The sequence below is a fragment of the Mytilus trossulus genome, chromosome 9 (genome assembly GCF_036588685.1).
Source record: "Mytilus trossulus isolate FHL-02 chromosome 9, PNRI_Mtr1.1.1.hap1, whole genome shotgun sequence".
In the NCBI taxonomy this organism is placed as follows: Eukaryota; Metazoa; Mollusca; class Bivalvia; order Mytilida; family Mytilidae; genus Mytilus; species Mytilus trossulus.
Window position 1 is genome coordinate 15,762,389 of NC_086381.1, and position 15,787 is coordinate 15,778,175.

At 32.7% G+C, this 15,787-nt stretch overlaps 1 protein-coding gene across 1 annotated transcript in view; it reads right to left on the minus strand.

The window, feature by feature from the left end:
- Positions 1-15,787, minus strand: part of LOC134684327 (uncharacterized) — an 85,530-nt gene that overhangs the window by 42,077 nt on the left and 27,666 nt on the right. Inside the window, exons 13-19 of the mRNA XM_063543615.1 lie at positions 9,700-9,789; positions 8,635-8,714; positions 8,172-8,345; positions 6,345-6,485; positions 5,084-5,197; positions 3,948-4,205; positions 3,390-3,513 (exon numbers count right to left, since the gene is read on the minus strand). Coding sequence (XP_063399685.1) covers positions 3,390-3,513; positions 3,948-4,205; positions 5,084-5,197; positions 6,345-6,485; positions 8,172-8,345; positions 8,635-8,714; positions 9,700-9,789 — 981 coding nt within the window. The remainder of the gene's footprint in view (positions 1-3,389; positions 3,514-3,947; positions 4,206-5,083; positions 5,198-6,344; positions 6,486-8,171; positions 8,346-8,634; positions 8,715-9,699; positions 9,790-15,787) is intronic.

Below are 15,787 nucleotides of genomic sequence, written 5' to 3' on the forward strand. Positions count from 1 at the left end.
GTATTATGCTAACGATCATTATGACGACAGATGGCGCTCTGTATAGAGCTCTTCTTATGTGTATACAAGCCTCCTGTAAGTATGTGCACCGCCATGTGGAATATATACCAAAGTAATTTAAATCAATTTTGTACACCACATATATATAAAAGAAAACAAATAGATAAATGCATTTGTTTGTTTTATATGGCATGTATACCAGGGACTCGGTTATATGTAGAGGTGACCTCAAATAAACATGTCTGTTTACGAATGTACTGGTCACCCAACTGGCCTTGGATGGGGTTTGTCACTTCCTGTTTTAAGGTATATATATAGATGTGTCGCTGAAACGGGCTTCCTCATCAACTTCGCAAATATAATACTGTCACTTGGCAGGAAATTTCTACTCAATATTTAACCGGGTCAAAATAAGACTAAATACATGAAATATAAGACGGGGCTTGAAAATTTATACTAATATTGTCATGGGCCGCAAAATTTTGACTAAATGTATAATGGGACGGAAAGGTTTGACACCCATTATTCCTTAATATTATAATCTCAATATGAAAATTTCAGAAAAGAATGTAGTAATCTAATGATCTTTTAAAACTAGAAGTAAATGGAAGAAAAATATTTATATATTTTGCTCCTGCATGAGTAATGAAGATACCAAATTTTTATCATATCATATTTGTACTTTACAAAACAAACTGAAGTGAAAAATTATTCTAAATGAGTCACTTATTTAATGTATACTATATATCAAAACTGTAATAAAATCTAAAGGAATCAGAAAACTAAACGAGGACCTAAAATGAACTACCAATATTTCCAACGTAGCCAAGAAGGCAAACTAACACTAGGATTCCTGATAAGAAATTTGAGATATTGTTTATCGGAATGCAAGAAAGCCGCATATATATTTCAATGGTCAGGTCAATAATGGGATATCATATGGTCAATAGTATGGAACCAGAACACATCTACAAACATCAATATTAAAGCTTGAAAGAACTTGATACAGCGACAACCTGCGAGATTTATAACAGGAGACAAATCCAGAGAAGTTGGTTACGTCTCTAACACGCTCACCATGCAAACTGAAACTACAAGACAAACAGACAAGGCGTTCAAACCAGAAGCTAATATTTCTGTACGAGGTGGTACAGGGACTGGTTTCTCAGTGCTATAGAACCAGACAATTAAAAAAAAACTCGTATAAAGATAACACTGAATTGCTGCCATAGGCCCGATTTATCAATTATCATAAAATTGAGAATGGAAATGTGAAATGTGTCAAAGAGACAACAACCCGACAATAGAGCAGACAACAGCAGAAGGTCACCAATATGGGTCTTCAATGCAGCGAGAAACTCCCGCACCCGGAGGAGTTCTTCAACTGGCCCGTAAACAAATATGTATACTAGTTCATTGATAATGGACGTCATACTAAACTCCGAATTATACACAAGAAACTAGAATTAAAAATCATACAAGACTTACAAAGGCAGGTGGCTCCTGACTTGGGACAGGCGCAAAAATGCGGCGGGGTTAAACATTTTGTTTTTTTATCTCACACCCCCCCCCCCCCCCTTTATTACATCCACTTTTAAACATAGTGACGCCCTATCCCTTTGACTTGTCAGAGAAAAGATCTCACCATCTCGCTACTTGCATGACAGAGGCAATTATCTCCAATATAGTTACACTAATTTTATTTCCCCATGAAAATATTTGAACATGATTTTGGGTTTGTCCCAGATGTATGTACTAGGTATTGAGTAGATGGTACATGTAGCCAGGGATCATGACTTACTGCTCTACAGAAGAGACAGGCGGAATACAACAAAGTTTGTGAATTGGATATTATGATTATATTGTTACAAATTCATTGCAAATGATGTTTTTAAATTTCATATGGCATGCAAATTTCAAAACAAATAGCTTTATTGATAAACATCGTGAATCATTTCGGTTAGTTCGATTCGATCGACAAAATATTAGATTTGGTAAGGTTGCCGGGCTAAAAGGAGGTGTGGCACCGGTTGGGGTTCATATGGGGAGGACCGGGCGTTAATCAGCTATTGAGATCGAGAGCTCGTGCATATTTTGGTCTTTTTGGTTGTAAATTTTTATAGAAAGGAAATCTGGTAGCGGCAATTTTTAGGCTTCTTGACCAGAACTATTCAGTAAGCATGTATATTAATATATGTATGTCAGCCCTTTCCCCTCCTGTCAGAATAAAATGGTCCGATAATAGCATTTTAGGATTAATTGAAATCGTTTATTACTATAGTATCTGTTTTTTCAAGTAATGATGTAGCCTTTTATAGCCGACTGTATGGTATTCTCATTGTTGAAGGCCGTATATTGTCTATTCTTGCTTACATTGTCTTTATTTGAACTTCGCTTTGGTGGATTGTTGTCTCATTGGCAATCATACGGTTTATTACTACATCTCCTTCTTGTATTTACCTGAATAATCCAGTCTTAATATACCACTGACCAACGACTAGTTCATTAAACTCGAAATTAGGATAGATCGATAACGTTGAGGGAGACTAAACTAGTCGGGATGCATTTTTATATAGTTTAATCCGTTCTCGAACGAAAGTCCACGTCAGTAAACAAAATAGAACTGAGATCCTGTACACATGCAATTTTTTTTTTCTTTTAGACTCATTTGCTGTAATTAATTGATTAAACTTTCTTAGGTTTATATTTCAAATGGAGGTGCTCCTACTTACAGGAGGCTTATACACCGAAGAAAAAACCGAGCGCCATCTGTCGTCATAATGATCGTTAGCATAATACAAAGATGACATTTCACACATTGACATTTCATACATTGACATTTAACTAATCGACAAGTTACAAATCATCAATATACACATTGACAATCTACAAATCGGCAAGTTACAAAACATCAATATACAAATTGACAATTTACGAATCGACAAGTTACAAAACATCAATATACAAATTGACAATTTACGAATTGACAAGTTACTAAACATCCATATAGAATTTCAAAAAAGGGAAACATCAACATACAAATTGACAATTTGCAAATCGACATTTAACGAATTGACAAGTTACAAAACATCAATATACAAATTGACAATTTACGAATCGACAAATCGGCAAACATCAATATACAAATTGACAATTTACGAATCGACAAATCGGCAAACATCAATATACAAATTGACAATTTGCAAATCGACATTTAACGAATTGACAAGTTACAAAACATCAAAATTGGCAAATCACACAGTTACAAGTTACAAATTGACAAGTTACGAAGTAAGAATTTTGACCCCGTTGGCTTTCCATATGTAACAGGTATAGTTTACTTCATTCAGTTGAATCTTCACAAATACTGTTCTGTCTAAATGACTTACTTGTCGTCATGTCCCATGCCATTCCATATCGAGAAATCCATTGGACATGTCTGAAAATCTACTGGTTGATCACGATGCATACCAGGGCATGTCAATGTCTTAACTGAAGGGGTCACGGATCCAGCTGTTGAAAAAATGTATGTCGTTGTATAGCATATCAACTGCTGTTTCGATTTGTTTTTACATTCTTCGTGCCAATGGGTTTCGGATAAACAAATCAGATAGGTGTTATTTTCATTGTTTTATGGTATTCTTAGAACTATTTGTCAATTACAAATGTATCGGTCCTTGCCGCTAATTTTTGTTTGATACGAGAATCTTTTTTTCTAAATCGGTCTGACAGCTGATAAAAAAATCAAGTTAAATATATTTTTACTACATATTTTTAAAGCCTGAATCAAAGATATCATCTTCATATTTTAAAAGAATATATTTAGTAATAACTGAATATTAAAAAGTAAACAGATAAATAAATTACGATTTTGTCTCAAATTAATTCAACTTATACAAATTTTACATACGTGAAAACTCCCTATACCAGATTTATAAACTACAAACCTGAGTAATAATTCATAGTGGTGCGCTGTTCTATGACACCCACTCGGAAACCGGTAATATAACTATCAGCATCACGATTGTCGGCCGGTTGAATGTACTTGGCGACCATGCTTGTTTTCATCTTGGTATAACCTAGGAAGTTAGTCCAAACTATTGGATGACTTTGTTGAACGTAGTTTGGGTCGTTCTCTACTATGTTAATTCCTTGATCGTCAGTGAATTTGCAATGGTTATATTCAATGGCAGGAGTATCTAGAACTAAAATAAATATATTGCATTGTCAAAAAAAATTGACAACTTATTTATAATGTTCACAATTGGAATCGGATGCTGAAAAATGAACACTTACATAAAAAAAATCTCGTTTTTATATTGATTAGTCCATTTATTTCACCGTTGGTATGGTTTTACACTAGTCATTTTTTGGGGACCTTCATAGCTTGCTGTTCGGTGTGAGACAAGGCTCAGCGTTGAAGACCGTACTTTGACCTATAATGGTTTACTTTTACAAATTATGACTTGGAAGGAGAGAGTTGTATCGTTGGCACTCATACCACATCTTCCTATGTATATAAACATTTGTTTCATAATCATTTAGTTATAAGATTTAGCTTAAATTTCATATATTTTATGAAAATAAAAATACTTTAAAATAATGATTAAATAATAATAAATGAAGGAATCTGTTAAACGAGTATTGCAAATAAAAATTTTACGAAACAGGATAGAATTTTATTTACTATTTTCACAATGTGTTCCTCCAAAGTTCGCAGCATTCCATTTATTTCACCGTTGGTATGGTTTTACACTAGTCATTTTTTGGGGACCTTCATAGCTTGCTGTTCGGTGTGAGACAAGGCTCAGCGTTGAAGACCGTACTTTGACCTATAATGGTTTACTTTTACAAATTATGACTTGGAAGGAGAGAGTTGTATCGTTGGCACTCATACCACATCTTACTATGTATATAAACATTTGTTTCATAATCATTTAGTTATAAGATTTAGCTTAAATTTCATATATTTTATGAAAATAAAAATACTTTAAAATAATGATTAAATAATAATAAATGAAGGAATCTGTTAAACGAGTATTGCAAATAAAAATTTTACGAAACAGGATAGAATTTTATTTACTATTTTCACAATGTGTTCCTCCAAAGTTCGCAGCACATTGACAATTAGCTGCTAGTTCATTTGAACATGTTCCAGGGTAGCATCTTGTACTGTCTGATCTCCATGAACAAGCCTCTACAAAGAGAATAAAATTACATGATATGTAATGAACATATATATTTAACTTGAGACTCACAAAAACTTTATTTTTCTAATATCTTGATGGCTACAAATTAGTTATATATGTGTGCATCTTTAATAAGAAGTATGACAGAAAATTGAATCCCTTAAGATAAAGTTGATTTGATTTGCCGATATGTTTTGATTTTAGACTTGTTTTTCATTATTCCTTTAACTAGTGTTGCTCTGATTTTTGCTCCTTTTTTCCTGAGCTTTAGCTAAGTGCATACCACGTGGAGGTTGGCCAAGAGAGGGTTTTAAGTTCAATAAATTCTGTGTTTGTCATTTGTAATCACTTATAAGAAATAAGTTTCGAGTATTTAAATACTTTTTTCGAGCAGCAATTTGTACAGGACAGTCGTTCATTCCGACTCTCTTTTTAATGTGAAATTAAACTTTTACATGTTTATGTGTCTGACTGATTGCAATCAGGTGTGTTCTCCTGTTTCTATTTGTAAGATGGTAAAAAACATTATGCAGCACTAAATTTTCAAATAAGAGTTTGTTTTTAAATTTGACAAAGGAGTAGGTCCGGTAAGGACCTATTTTGGCCTCAAATTTCAGGTTCATCTAACGAAAGATTTTGACCACTTTCTAAACACGTAAGTGTATATTTCATTTGAATTAATATGTTTATGTGAAAGTTTTGAACAGATTTAGTCATTGAAAACGATCCGATTCAAGTTCAAATGTGAAAAATCTACCAAATATGCCGAAAAATGTCACTTTTCAGATAGTTTTTGGTAAAAATGAAAGTGGCCGCATCCGTGTTCATCCTCAACCTTTATATATGTTATGTATTATTATCAAATACAACTTACATTTCAATATTAAGGATGAACACGAATGCGGCCACTTTCGTTTTACACGACGATTTCAGTAATTTAGCATGACTTAATGGTGCTAGTACCGGATATATGTGCATTGTATTGTCAAAACAGCTCATATGTATGTAGCAGAAGCATTCTACTGTCCAATACATAATTAAGAGTTTACATTTTAACAATTTTGTAAAACTGCTTTATTTTGGGGCCAAAAAGTGGTCTTACTGAACCTACTCCTTTTCACACGGTAATATTTTATCAAAATTGAAGAGACTTACTCTGACATTTTTTCATATCCAGATGTCTCGTATACGCTCTCCAGTAAGGGGAATACATAACCTCTCCGTCACACCAAAAACATTCTTGGTTACTTCCAGAGGTACAACGTCGGTGATTACAGTTGGCAATAGGTCCACACACTGTAATGAAAGGATATCTTGCATTAAATGAGTTGCATAAGGGTTTTTATTGTCCTTCTTGTTATATTATTACCTGGTTATCTTGTTATTTTCTTAATTTAACACATGGTCATATACTTTCTTCTGTATCGAACTCAAACATCTTGACTTTCTTTGTCAGCTATAAATATTTCAAAATTTATCATCATTAACACATTAAGGTATGGACAAAAGCAAAAACATCTTTTGTCAGTAATGTAGTTTGGGAGATATTAAAGAGAATAGCATGTACCATCAATCGACCATGGACTGACAACTCCATGACAACAAGAATAAGAATGTGTCCAAAGCACATTGATGCCCCACTCGCACTTTCATTTTGTATGTTCAGTGGGCCGTGAAATTAGGACAGAACCCAAATTTGACATTACAGTTAGAAAGATCATATAATAGGAAACATGTGTACTTAGTTTCAGGTTGATTGGACTTCAACTTCATAAAAAAATACCATGCCAAAAAAACTTATCTGAAGCGAGACAGACGGACGCACAGACCAGAAAACATAATACCCCTCTTCAATCGTAGATGGGGTATACATATAAAAAGGACACACAGAAAAAAAATGGATACTCAGAAAACTAACGACTGATCAAAACAATTGCAATCTGATCTGAGATGCCCGTGCAGCGGCGTTTTGCATTTGCGCCGATCTGCATTTCATTTGCGCCGGTTTTTTCTTTCATTTGCGCCGATTTTTTTTTCATTTGCGCCGATATTTTTACAGGTAAATAACTGGTAAATTACAGGTGAAATGATATAAGAAGATGTGGTATGAGTGCCAATGAGACAACTCTCCATCCCAGTAATGTTATTTTCATTTATCATTAAAGACCTCTTCCGTTAGCCAGTTGTACATATGTTATGAATTGTCAATCATACAGAAAACAGCATATATTACATACATTACATAACCTTGATATTCATATAAACCCAACACAAAGGCTATTTTAATACTCAGCTATCCAAAAAAGAATTTTATTGCACACTAGCTCTCATATTTGAAAAATCCACAGGGGCCAAAATGCGAAACTACACACTTAACTGTGGAGTGCTACCTAAGAATGTATGACATTTGTTATCAGAAGGGGCAGAGCGTCAGACAATGTCAAACGTGAAGCAGTCATCGATTTCATTTAGGGAAAGAAATGGTAACCCGAAACATTGAGATAGCCATTTACCAATTGCAATGTCACTTGATTTGTCTTTATACTCTGTGCTCAGCCAATGTAAAAGTATGAACTTACCTGTAAATCCAATTAGTAAAAAATATAAAATCGGCGCAAATGAAAAATGAAATCGGCGCAAATGAAAGAATGAAAATTTTCAAAATCGGAGCAAATGTCATACGTGCAGGAAGGTTCGTACTAACGATAAAAATCGTCCAAAACCAAAATTGACCTTCTTTTTATATGTCATAATATTGAAAAGGTGACATTTTGGCTAATTGTCAGTTGTAAATATTATGTTTGTCCCTGTATTGAAATTCTATATGCAAAATTTGTATTAACTAAAATTTTATCATTTTAAAAATGTTCTTAATAAAAAATAAAAAAAATCTAATTATGGAATTCCATTTTAAAATATTGAATTGTTTAACGTTACAAAAATCCTAAGAAATTATAAAACTGAAATATATAAACCACTTACTTTCACAATACGGTCCATTAGAATAAAACCCGTCATTGCAGTTAGTACATGTATCTGGCGAGCTACAGGTCCCTCCACTAGAACGTACTATTCCGTTATTTCTTGTTTTTTGGTAATCGTTAGAATAGTATTTATTACAAGCACCAGTAAATAGCGTCTTTCCATCGCAAATGGCTGTGAAAAAATAGAATATATCATGTGTATTTTGATATGTTTTTCATATATCCCTTCATGGCCTCACAAATCCTGCTTGAGATGAAAAAATGATAACAGCCATTTTTTATGAAAAATGTAGTAAAAAAATTTCAAAGGGTTAACTTCAATTATGCTTAGAACATGTCATTTAAAAATATATATGACTGAAATTACTATTTAACAAACAATTTTTGATATTGTTATTTTATTATAATTAGTTCATTTTTTCATATTTGTCTTTGAAATCAGTGAAACTTGAATAACAGACCATAGTCACATCCAGGGAAAAGGAATTCCAAAATGGACCACCATCCAGCAGCACAGCCTAAAGTATAAGCTCGAACATTTCTGGAAAATAAATTCAGAATGTGTTTGATTGTTCTATTATATAATCATGCCTAAACCTACATTATCTAATAATTTGATACCAAATCTATTATATTAACTGAATTGTTGGTGTTAAATATCCAGTGGCAAGTATTTCGTACATCTTAATGATGAAATAAGTAGGTTGTACAAATTGATCTAACCAAGATTATTCTGCTTTAAAAAGAAGGGTTTTTTACGTACGTGTTTGGCTTCACATTTATATGTACACCAACCCAAGTTATAAATGCTACAAGAAATTGTTAAACCTTTATTATCTATACAGTGTACACTGACCCCATCTCCAAAAGCTACAATATATCGTACAACCTTATATATACCATGTACATCGATCGCACCTCTAAAATCTACAATATATAGTACAACCTTATCTAGTATACTATGTACACTGATCCCAGTTCCAAAAGCTATAATATATCGTACAGCCTTATCTATACCATGTACATCGACCGCACCTCTAAAAGCTATAATATATCGTACAGCCTTATCTATACCATGCACACCGATCCCAGTTCATAAAGCTACAATATACCGTACAACTTTACTCGTATTCTATACACCAATCCCATATGAAAAACCTACAATATATCGTATAAGCTAAACATATATTGTGTACACGGACCCAGGATCTAAAATTGCAAGATATCGTATAACTTAACCTATACATTGTACACCAATCCCAGCTCCGAAAGCTACAAGATATCGTATAACTTAACCTATACATTGTACACCAATCCCAGCTCCGAAAGCTACAAGATACCGTATAACCTTACCTGTGACGTGTACACCAACCTCAACTACCAAAAACTTGCAATATATAGTATAACATCATACTATCAATTTACATCGAACTCAGTTCCAAAAGCTACAATATACCGTATAAACTCAACCGTACTATGTACACTGACCCCAGCTCCAAAAGCTACAATATATAGTATAACCTTACCTATATCTCGTACATCGACCCCAGCTCCAAAAGCTACAGGATACCGTATACTTGTCGTTGTAATAATAATAATTCTTAATCACATGATTCCTAAAAATAAATTAGAAAAAAATCATAATGGCCATTACTTTATTTCTTTGATTTTAGTTTTATATCCCCAAATCACCATAGCAAATATAACATTGTAGTTCGGTATCCGTGTTCAAACATACAAGTCAGTTGGAGAGACAAATCAAAGGACTGGTCGGAAACAAGGAAAGAATTTTGTTCAACGACGATTTCAGTTTCCTACTGCAGAAATGGGATGGCATAATAAAAGCGCAGTAAACTGAAATGATGGTAGTGTATAGGCAATAAAATCAAAGTTTATCTTGCTCATGGGCCCAGAAAGCGGATAGCTTCGATGTAGTGTCATGGTGCCATGATGTTGGCGGAGATCTCAATAGTCACAAAATAAAACTCGTCAATGTCCTGGATAATATAATGTCTTACGACACAGAGACGAAATTCTGCAAGCCCAACTCATGTATGTAATTGACCGACAGGATGAGTCATTTCAACAGGGCAGCTACATGTATAAACTGGTTTCAGCGCGTTTCAAATTTGATCAATTTGAGCCCCAAATAGGTGTGAGCCATCGTCTTCCCCTCGTTTCAAAACATCAATCATCTTTCACATTTGCTGCAACAAATTGATTATGATGGAAGTTTTGAACGACCTTGACTGGCTGTATACCTAGTCAAGGTCGTTAAACTACCATCATCATCAATGTGTTGCAACCTGAATGGCGACCAATACCACAAAATAATGTGAGAAAAATTAATGTGCTGGGAGCTGCAGAGTAATGTTGGTTACACACGGAGCTCATACACAATACTAACTGTCACGTGACCAGAAATATATTAAAAGTAAAAAAATATTAAAAAAAAGAGAACACCAAGGAGAATTGGCCGAACTCATTAAAGCTTTGAACGACGGAAAAAAACATTAAAATACTACTACAGATAACTCGGATATACGTTTTCTCTTTAGAATATAGTCTATGTTTTCTCTTGGCCAACAATTGTTTAATTCTTGGAGAATTTTTTCAGAAGCGGTAACTAAATTATTCTCCGTACCATAGAAAAATTAATATGCAAAAGTTCTGTATTGAGTTTCAGGGTATTTTTATAAATATATAAACCGCATGGGTACAATAATTTCACTCGAATAAGAATAAAATTACTAAAACCTAACATTTGTATTCGAATATTTCAATAAATTATGTGCCTTATAAATGTATTAAGCAAGAAGACTATCCTCAACTTGTAAATGCTTAAAACGTGTATGGCAATTAGTATTCAAAACAGAGTGAACGAATTATCGGAATTAATAAGAGTACCATTTTCGCAAACTAATGGTTATGATAAGTAACCCACGAACTTTTGTAGGGAATAACTTTTGGGGTTTAAATTGTTTAAATTGAGAAAAAATATTTAAAAAGGGGCATTCTTTTCCCTCATCCCCATTCTCTCCCAACCCCTTGTCGTTGCAGTACTTATTAATTTGCAAAAAATCTATATTTTTTGGTCTTCTAATTTCAGTCGTAAAATCCTCCAAAAAAACTCCGAAGGGCATGAATCCTGTAAAATAGTTGTTCGGCTGTAATTTCTGATAAATATCTGATATAAACCCCTGATATAAATTTTGATAAAAACCTGACATAGTTACGAAGGTGTAAGAGTGCCAACAATACGGCCGCTCCGTTTTGCAACCTTGCAACGGAAACAAAAAGGAAATCAACAGTCTTTTAATTTTCAGAAAATGATCAAAATTAATTGTATTAATATGTTCGTTTTCAGTAACGATGACCTATTATTGGTGTGTAGAAGAAGAAAATAAAAACAACAATACTTTTAATGAAAATCATAATTTTGAAATATGAAAAGTAAAAGTTAATGTATTAGATGCTTGTTAAAAGATCGAAATTAATGCACAGGAATTGTGAAATATACAAATATGAGAATCGAAATGCTTGATACTTCTGAAATCACATGATGTATGGAAGAGATAACGTACCCATTTACTGTCAATCCATTAGCATACCGAACATAACAAATGCTTAAAATCCAAAATATAAAATACATTGTCTATGACAATTCTTATCTCATTCTGGCTATGTTAAACAAAAATGCGTACTGTATGGTTGCTCTCAAATGCGAGTATATTACAATTCACGAAAAAATTATAACATATAATTTTCACCAATGCGTAAATTATATTTGTCAATAATTAACCATTCTTATATTACTTCACACCCCTTTTACAAACGATTGTGACGTGTTGAATATTAAAAGAGCATTTAAAACCCTCAAATGAATATTTAAGTTTCTTATAAATATGAATTTGTTGCTAAAAGCTTTTGTTTTCAATAGTGTTCAACAAATTGATTTTAAAGGTTAAGTGAATCCAAAGAATTGGTAGGAGTTCATTGAAAACAATGACTACTTTATAAAAGATTGAAGGAGTTGAAGAAAAGTATAATGAATGGCATTATAACAATGTCACTGTTAAAAGAGTTTGAAAGTACCGAGGTCTAATTTCATAATGAAACTGGAACGATATTGTTTCTTATTTGGTTTCTTTTTAAAAATATATTTTCCCTCATGAACAAAAAGGCAGAATGAAAAGATTTTTTTTTATACTTTCTCTGTCAATGTCAGTATTATCTAGGTACAGATGCGTAACAGTTATTTTATTAACCAACCAAACTGTCCCTTGAGGCGCAGATTAATTAGATACGAATCTGTAATGCAGTGGTTGTCGTTCTGTGCTTACTGTTAAAGTATAAAAAAAAAGATGTGGTATGATTGTCAATGAGACAACTATCCACAAAAGACCAAAATGACACAAACATTAACAAAAATAGGTCTCCGTACGGCCTTCAACAATGAGCAAAGCCCATTCCGCATAGTCAGCTATAAAAGGCCTTTCATAGCTTTCTACACAGAGTATGATTTTGTTCATTGATGAAAACCGAATGGAGACATTTTATTGTTCATTGCTTTGATATTCATACTTAAATGAAAAACCTCCTTTGCTGACTGAAATAATTTTCCGTTGATCTTCTAATATATTTGAAGTACTAAGGTTTTTTTCCCATATGAGAGCTAAGCAAGATATGAATTTTCAATGGTTTTCAAATTCGTATTTGATTTTGCATAACCAAGTAGTCAGAATCCTTGGTCTGATCTGGTATACTTTTGACAAAGTCATTTACTGTAAGATTCATATAAGATTGTAAAAAAATAATTTATAGTTTATTGATATTCATGTTCATGTACAACTGTTTTTTTTTTCTTCATTTTCGTTGTCCTTGCTTTTGTATTCGAGTGTAAGTAAAGAAATGTGGTAGTAATTCTAATAAGCAAAGTGTCCTCGAGATACCAAAAGGACGAGAATGTAACAATGAGCATGAGCTATACTGCATAGTAAGCTAACAAATAAATGCACCAGCATGTCAAAAGTTATTTTAAAATTTAAAGATCTAAACCAACGGCCTATTTATGCTACTAACAATAAAGTATAACATATATAACAGACAGTTACCAACGACGACTATTAAATTACAGGTTCTAGACTTGGAAAAGGCATACAGGTATTGTAAACGAATGTTTTTCCCTTTTCTCTAATGGTATGGTGAATAATGAAATTTCTTATATGTTTTTGGTTCATTAGACAATGCTAGTGGTTTTGATTGACACGTTTTTCAAAATAGATAACTTCTCATATATATATATATGTTAAAGTTTTTCATCTATTTTTATTTACACTTCATTGTAAAAAATAATATTAGGAAATAACCAAATATATTTTGACTATTTGAATACTGAAAAGAGGCGTTTTAGGGGTCGATATTTATTTTAATGAATTTACATTTTGTATTTCAAGCGACAACAATTTAATTGCATTGTAAATATAAAAGTTAATTACAGATTTCAGTATATTTAGTTTAAATGTGTCTTTAAAATAGTTTAAAAGAAAGTGGTATTCTCATACAAAAAGGGTTGATAGTATAATATCGAAATGGTATACCTCCTGGGAACATTCCTCCAAAAACATAAACACTTTCTCCATGACGAAAATCCCAAACATTTTGGAAAAAATGGTCTTTTTAATGATGACAAATGAAAAAAGATTTAAGAACTTTTAAAGAAAATATGAACTTGAAAAATATCCTTTTATTATCAATTTTAGATTAACTAATAATTACATTCAGATATTATAAAAAAAAAAAAAAGATGTGGTATGATTGCCAATGAAACAACTATCCACAAAATACCAAAATGACACAGGCATTAACAACTATAGGTCACCGTACGGCCTTTAACAATGAGCAAAGCCCATACCGCATAGTCAGCTATAAAAGGCTCCAATAAGATAATGAAAAACAATTCAAACGAGGAAAATAACGGCCTTATTTATATAAATAAATAAACGAAAAACAAAAATGTAACACATAAAAAAAACCAAAAAAAAACGACCACCACTGAATTACAGGCTCCTGACTTGGGACAGGCACATACATAAATAAATAATGTGGCGGGGTTACACATGTTAGCGGGATTCAAACTCTTCCCCTAATCTGGGACAGTGGTATAACAGTACGACATAAGAACGAACTATAAAAATCAGTTGAAAAAGGTTTAACTCATCAGATGGAGAAAAAAAATACAAGTGGACGTGGCCGGGTACTTATTCATCCCCACACAAAAAGACACAATGAACAGATCTGAGAGTACTCGCAGTTATCTGACAGCTAATTCAAAGCCATTAACAACTAATAAAAAAATATGCATCTAAGACTAAACTATCAATCCGTACACATCCAACATCCAATGAAAAACGTGGAAGATATTTTCTTTAAATATTTTTTGTTGTTGTAAAAGTTACATTGTCTTTTTTGTGTTACTCATGTTTTAGAAGCAATCTGTATGTTTTGATTTCGTACTAATACATATCGTATCTTGTCAAAGAAGAGGATTAAGCCTATGACTATAGAAAAATTTACTAAGAAAAATAAAAAACCTAAACATATTTGTCATTGTGTTTTAATTAAAATGTTTAAAAAGAACATAGCCAAGGCTCCGTGTTGAAGGCCGTTCTTTAACCTATAATGGTTTACTTTTTAAATTGTTACTTGGATGGAGAGTTGTCTCCACTCACACCACATCTTCCTATATCTATATGTATGTGAACCTCAAATTTGGATAAGTCATTTTAAACTCAACGCTTGACCTGGTATTTAGTAATAATTGGTGCAAATATATCGACATTAATTGATTGACAACAAGCTAGTGTTTAGGAAATAAGTTTACGTTTAAAAACTATTGACAAGCAAAAGAAAACATTTTTACTGCTTATTCAAACATTTAAATGTGTTATATTAAAACGCTTCAAAAATATTTGCACGATTTTTTTTTCTTCCGAAGTTTCAATATTTAACCTAGCATTTATCGTTTTCTTGCGTATACTTAACAATAAGTGATTCAGCATACCCTTCCCTTTGTACTCAAAGCAGAGCAATCTGACAAACAGACATATTGGGAACAATCAAAGCGAATACTTCAAACGTTTTGTATAACAAAGGTCGATGCTTTTAAATATCGGATTTTGGGTGTTGCATAGTTAGTTCAGTGACAATGTCCGGAAAGATACCTTGTATAGACTCCTACAGGGTATTGGTTTTGCTCATTGTTAAAATCAGTACGGTGCTCTGCAGTTGTTTACATCCTTAAGTTGTCATTGGTCTCTGGCTGGTATAGTTGTCTCATTTTTAATTATATCAATATTTTGAAACTGCCTCAGGCAAAGTTGACCATAGATAAATTTACATTGCCTTTTGTTCCTTTTGATCAAGTTGATCAGTTTTGGTTTTGAGCGTTTGTCAAATGTAATATCCTAAAAATAGCTTCTTACATCCAAACGTATGATATTTTCATTTTCCTTCCATATCAATCCATATGAATTTCACACTCACAGAGTCAAACTCATAGATAGGCATGTAACCAATAAAAAAAATAAGGGGAAAGTGCAGAAACACACAACA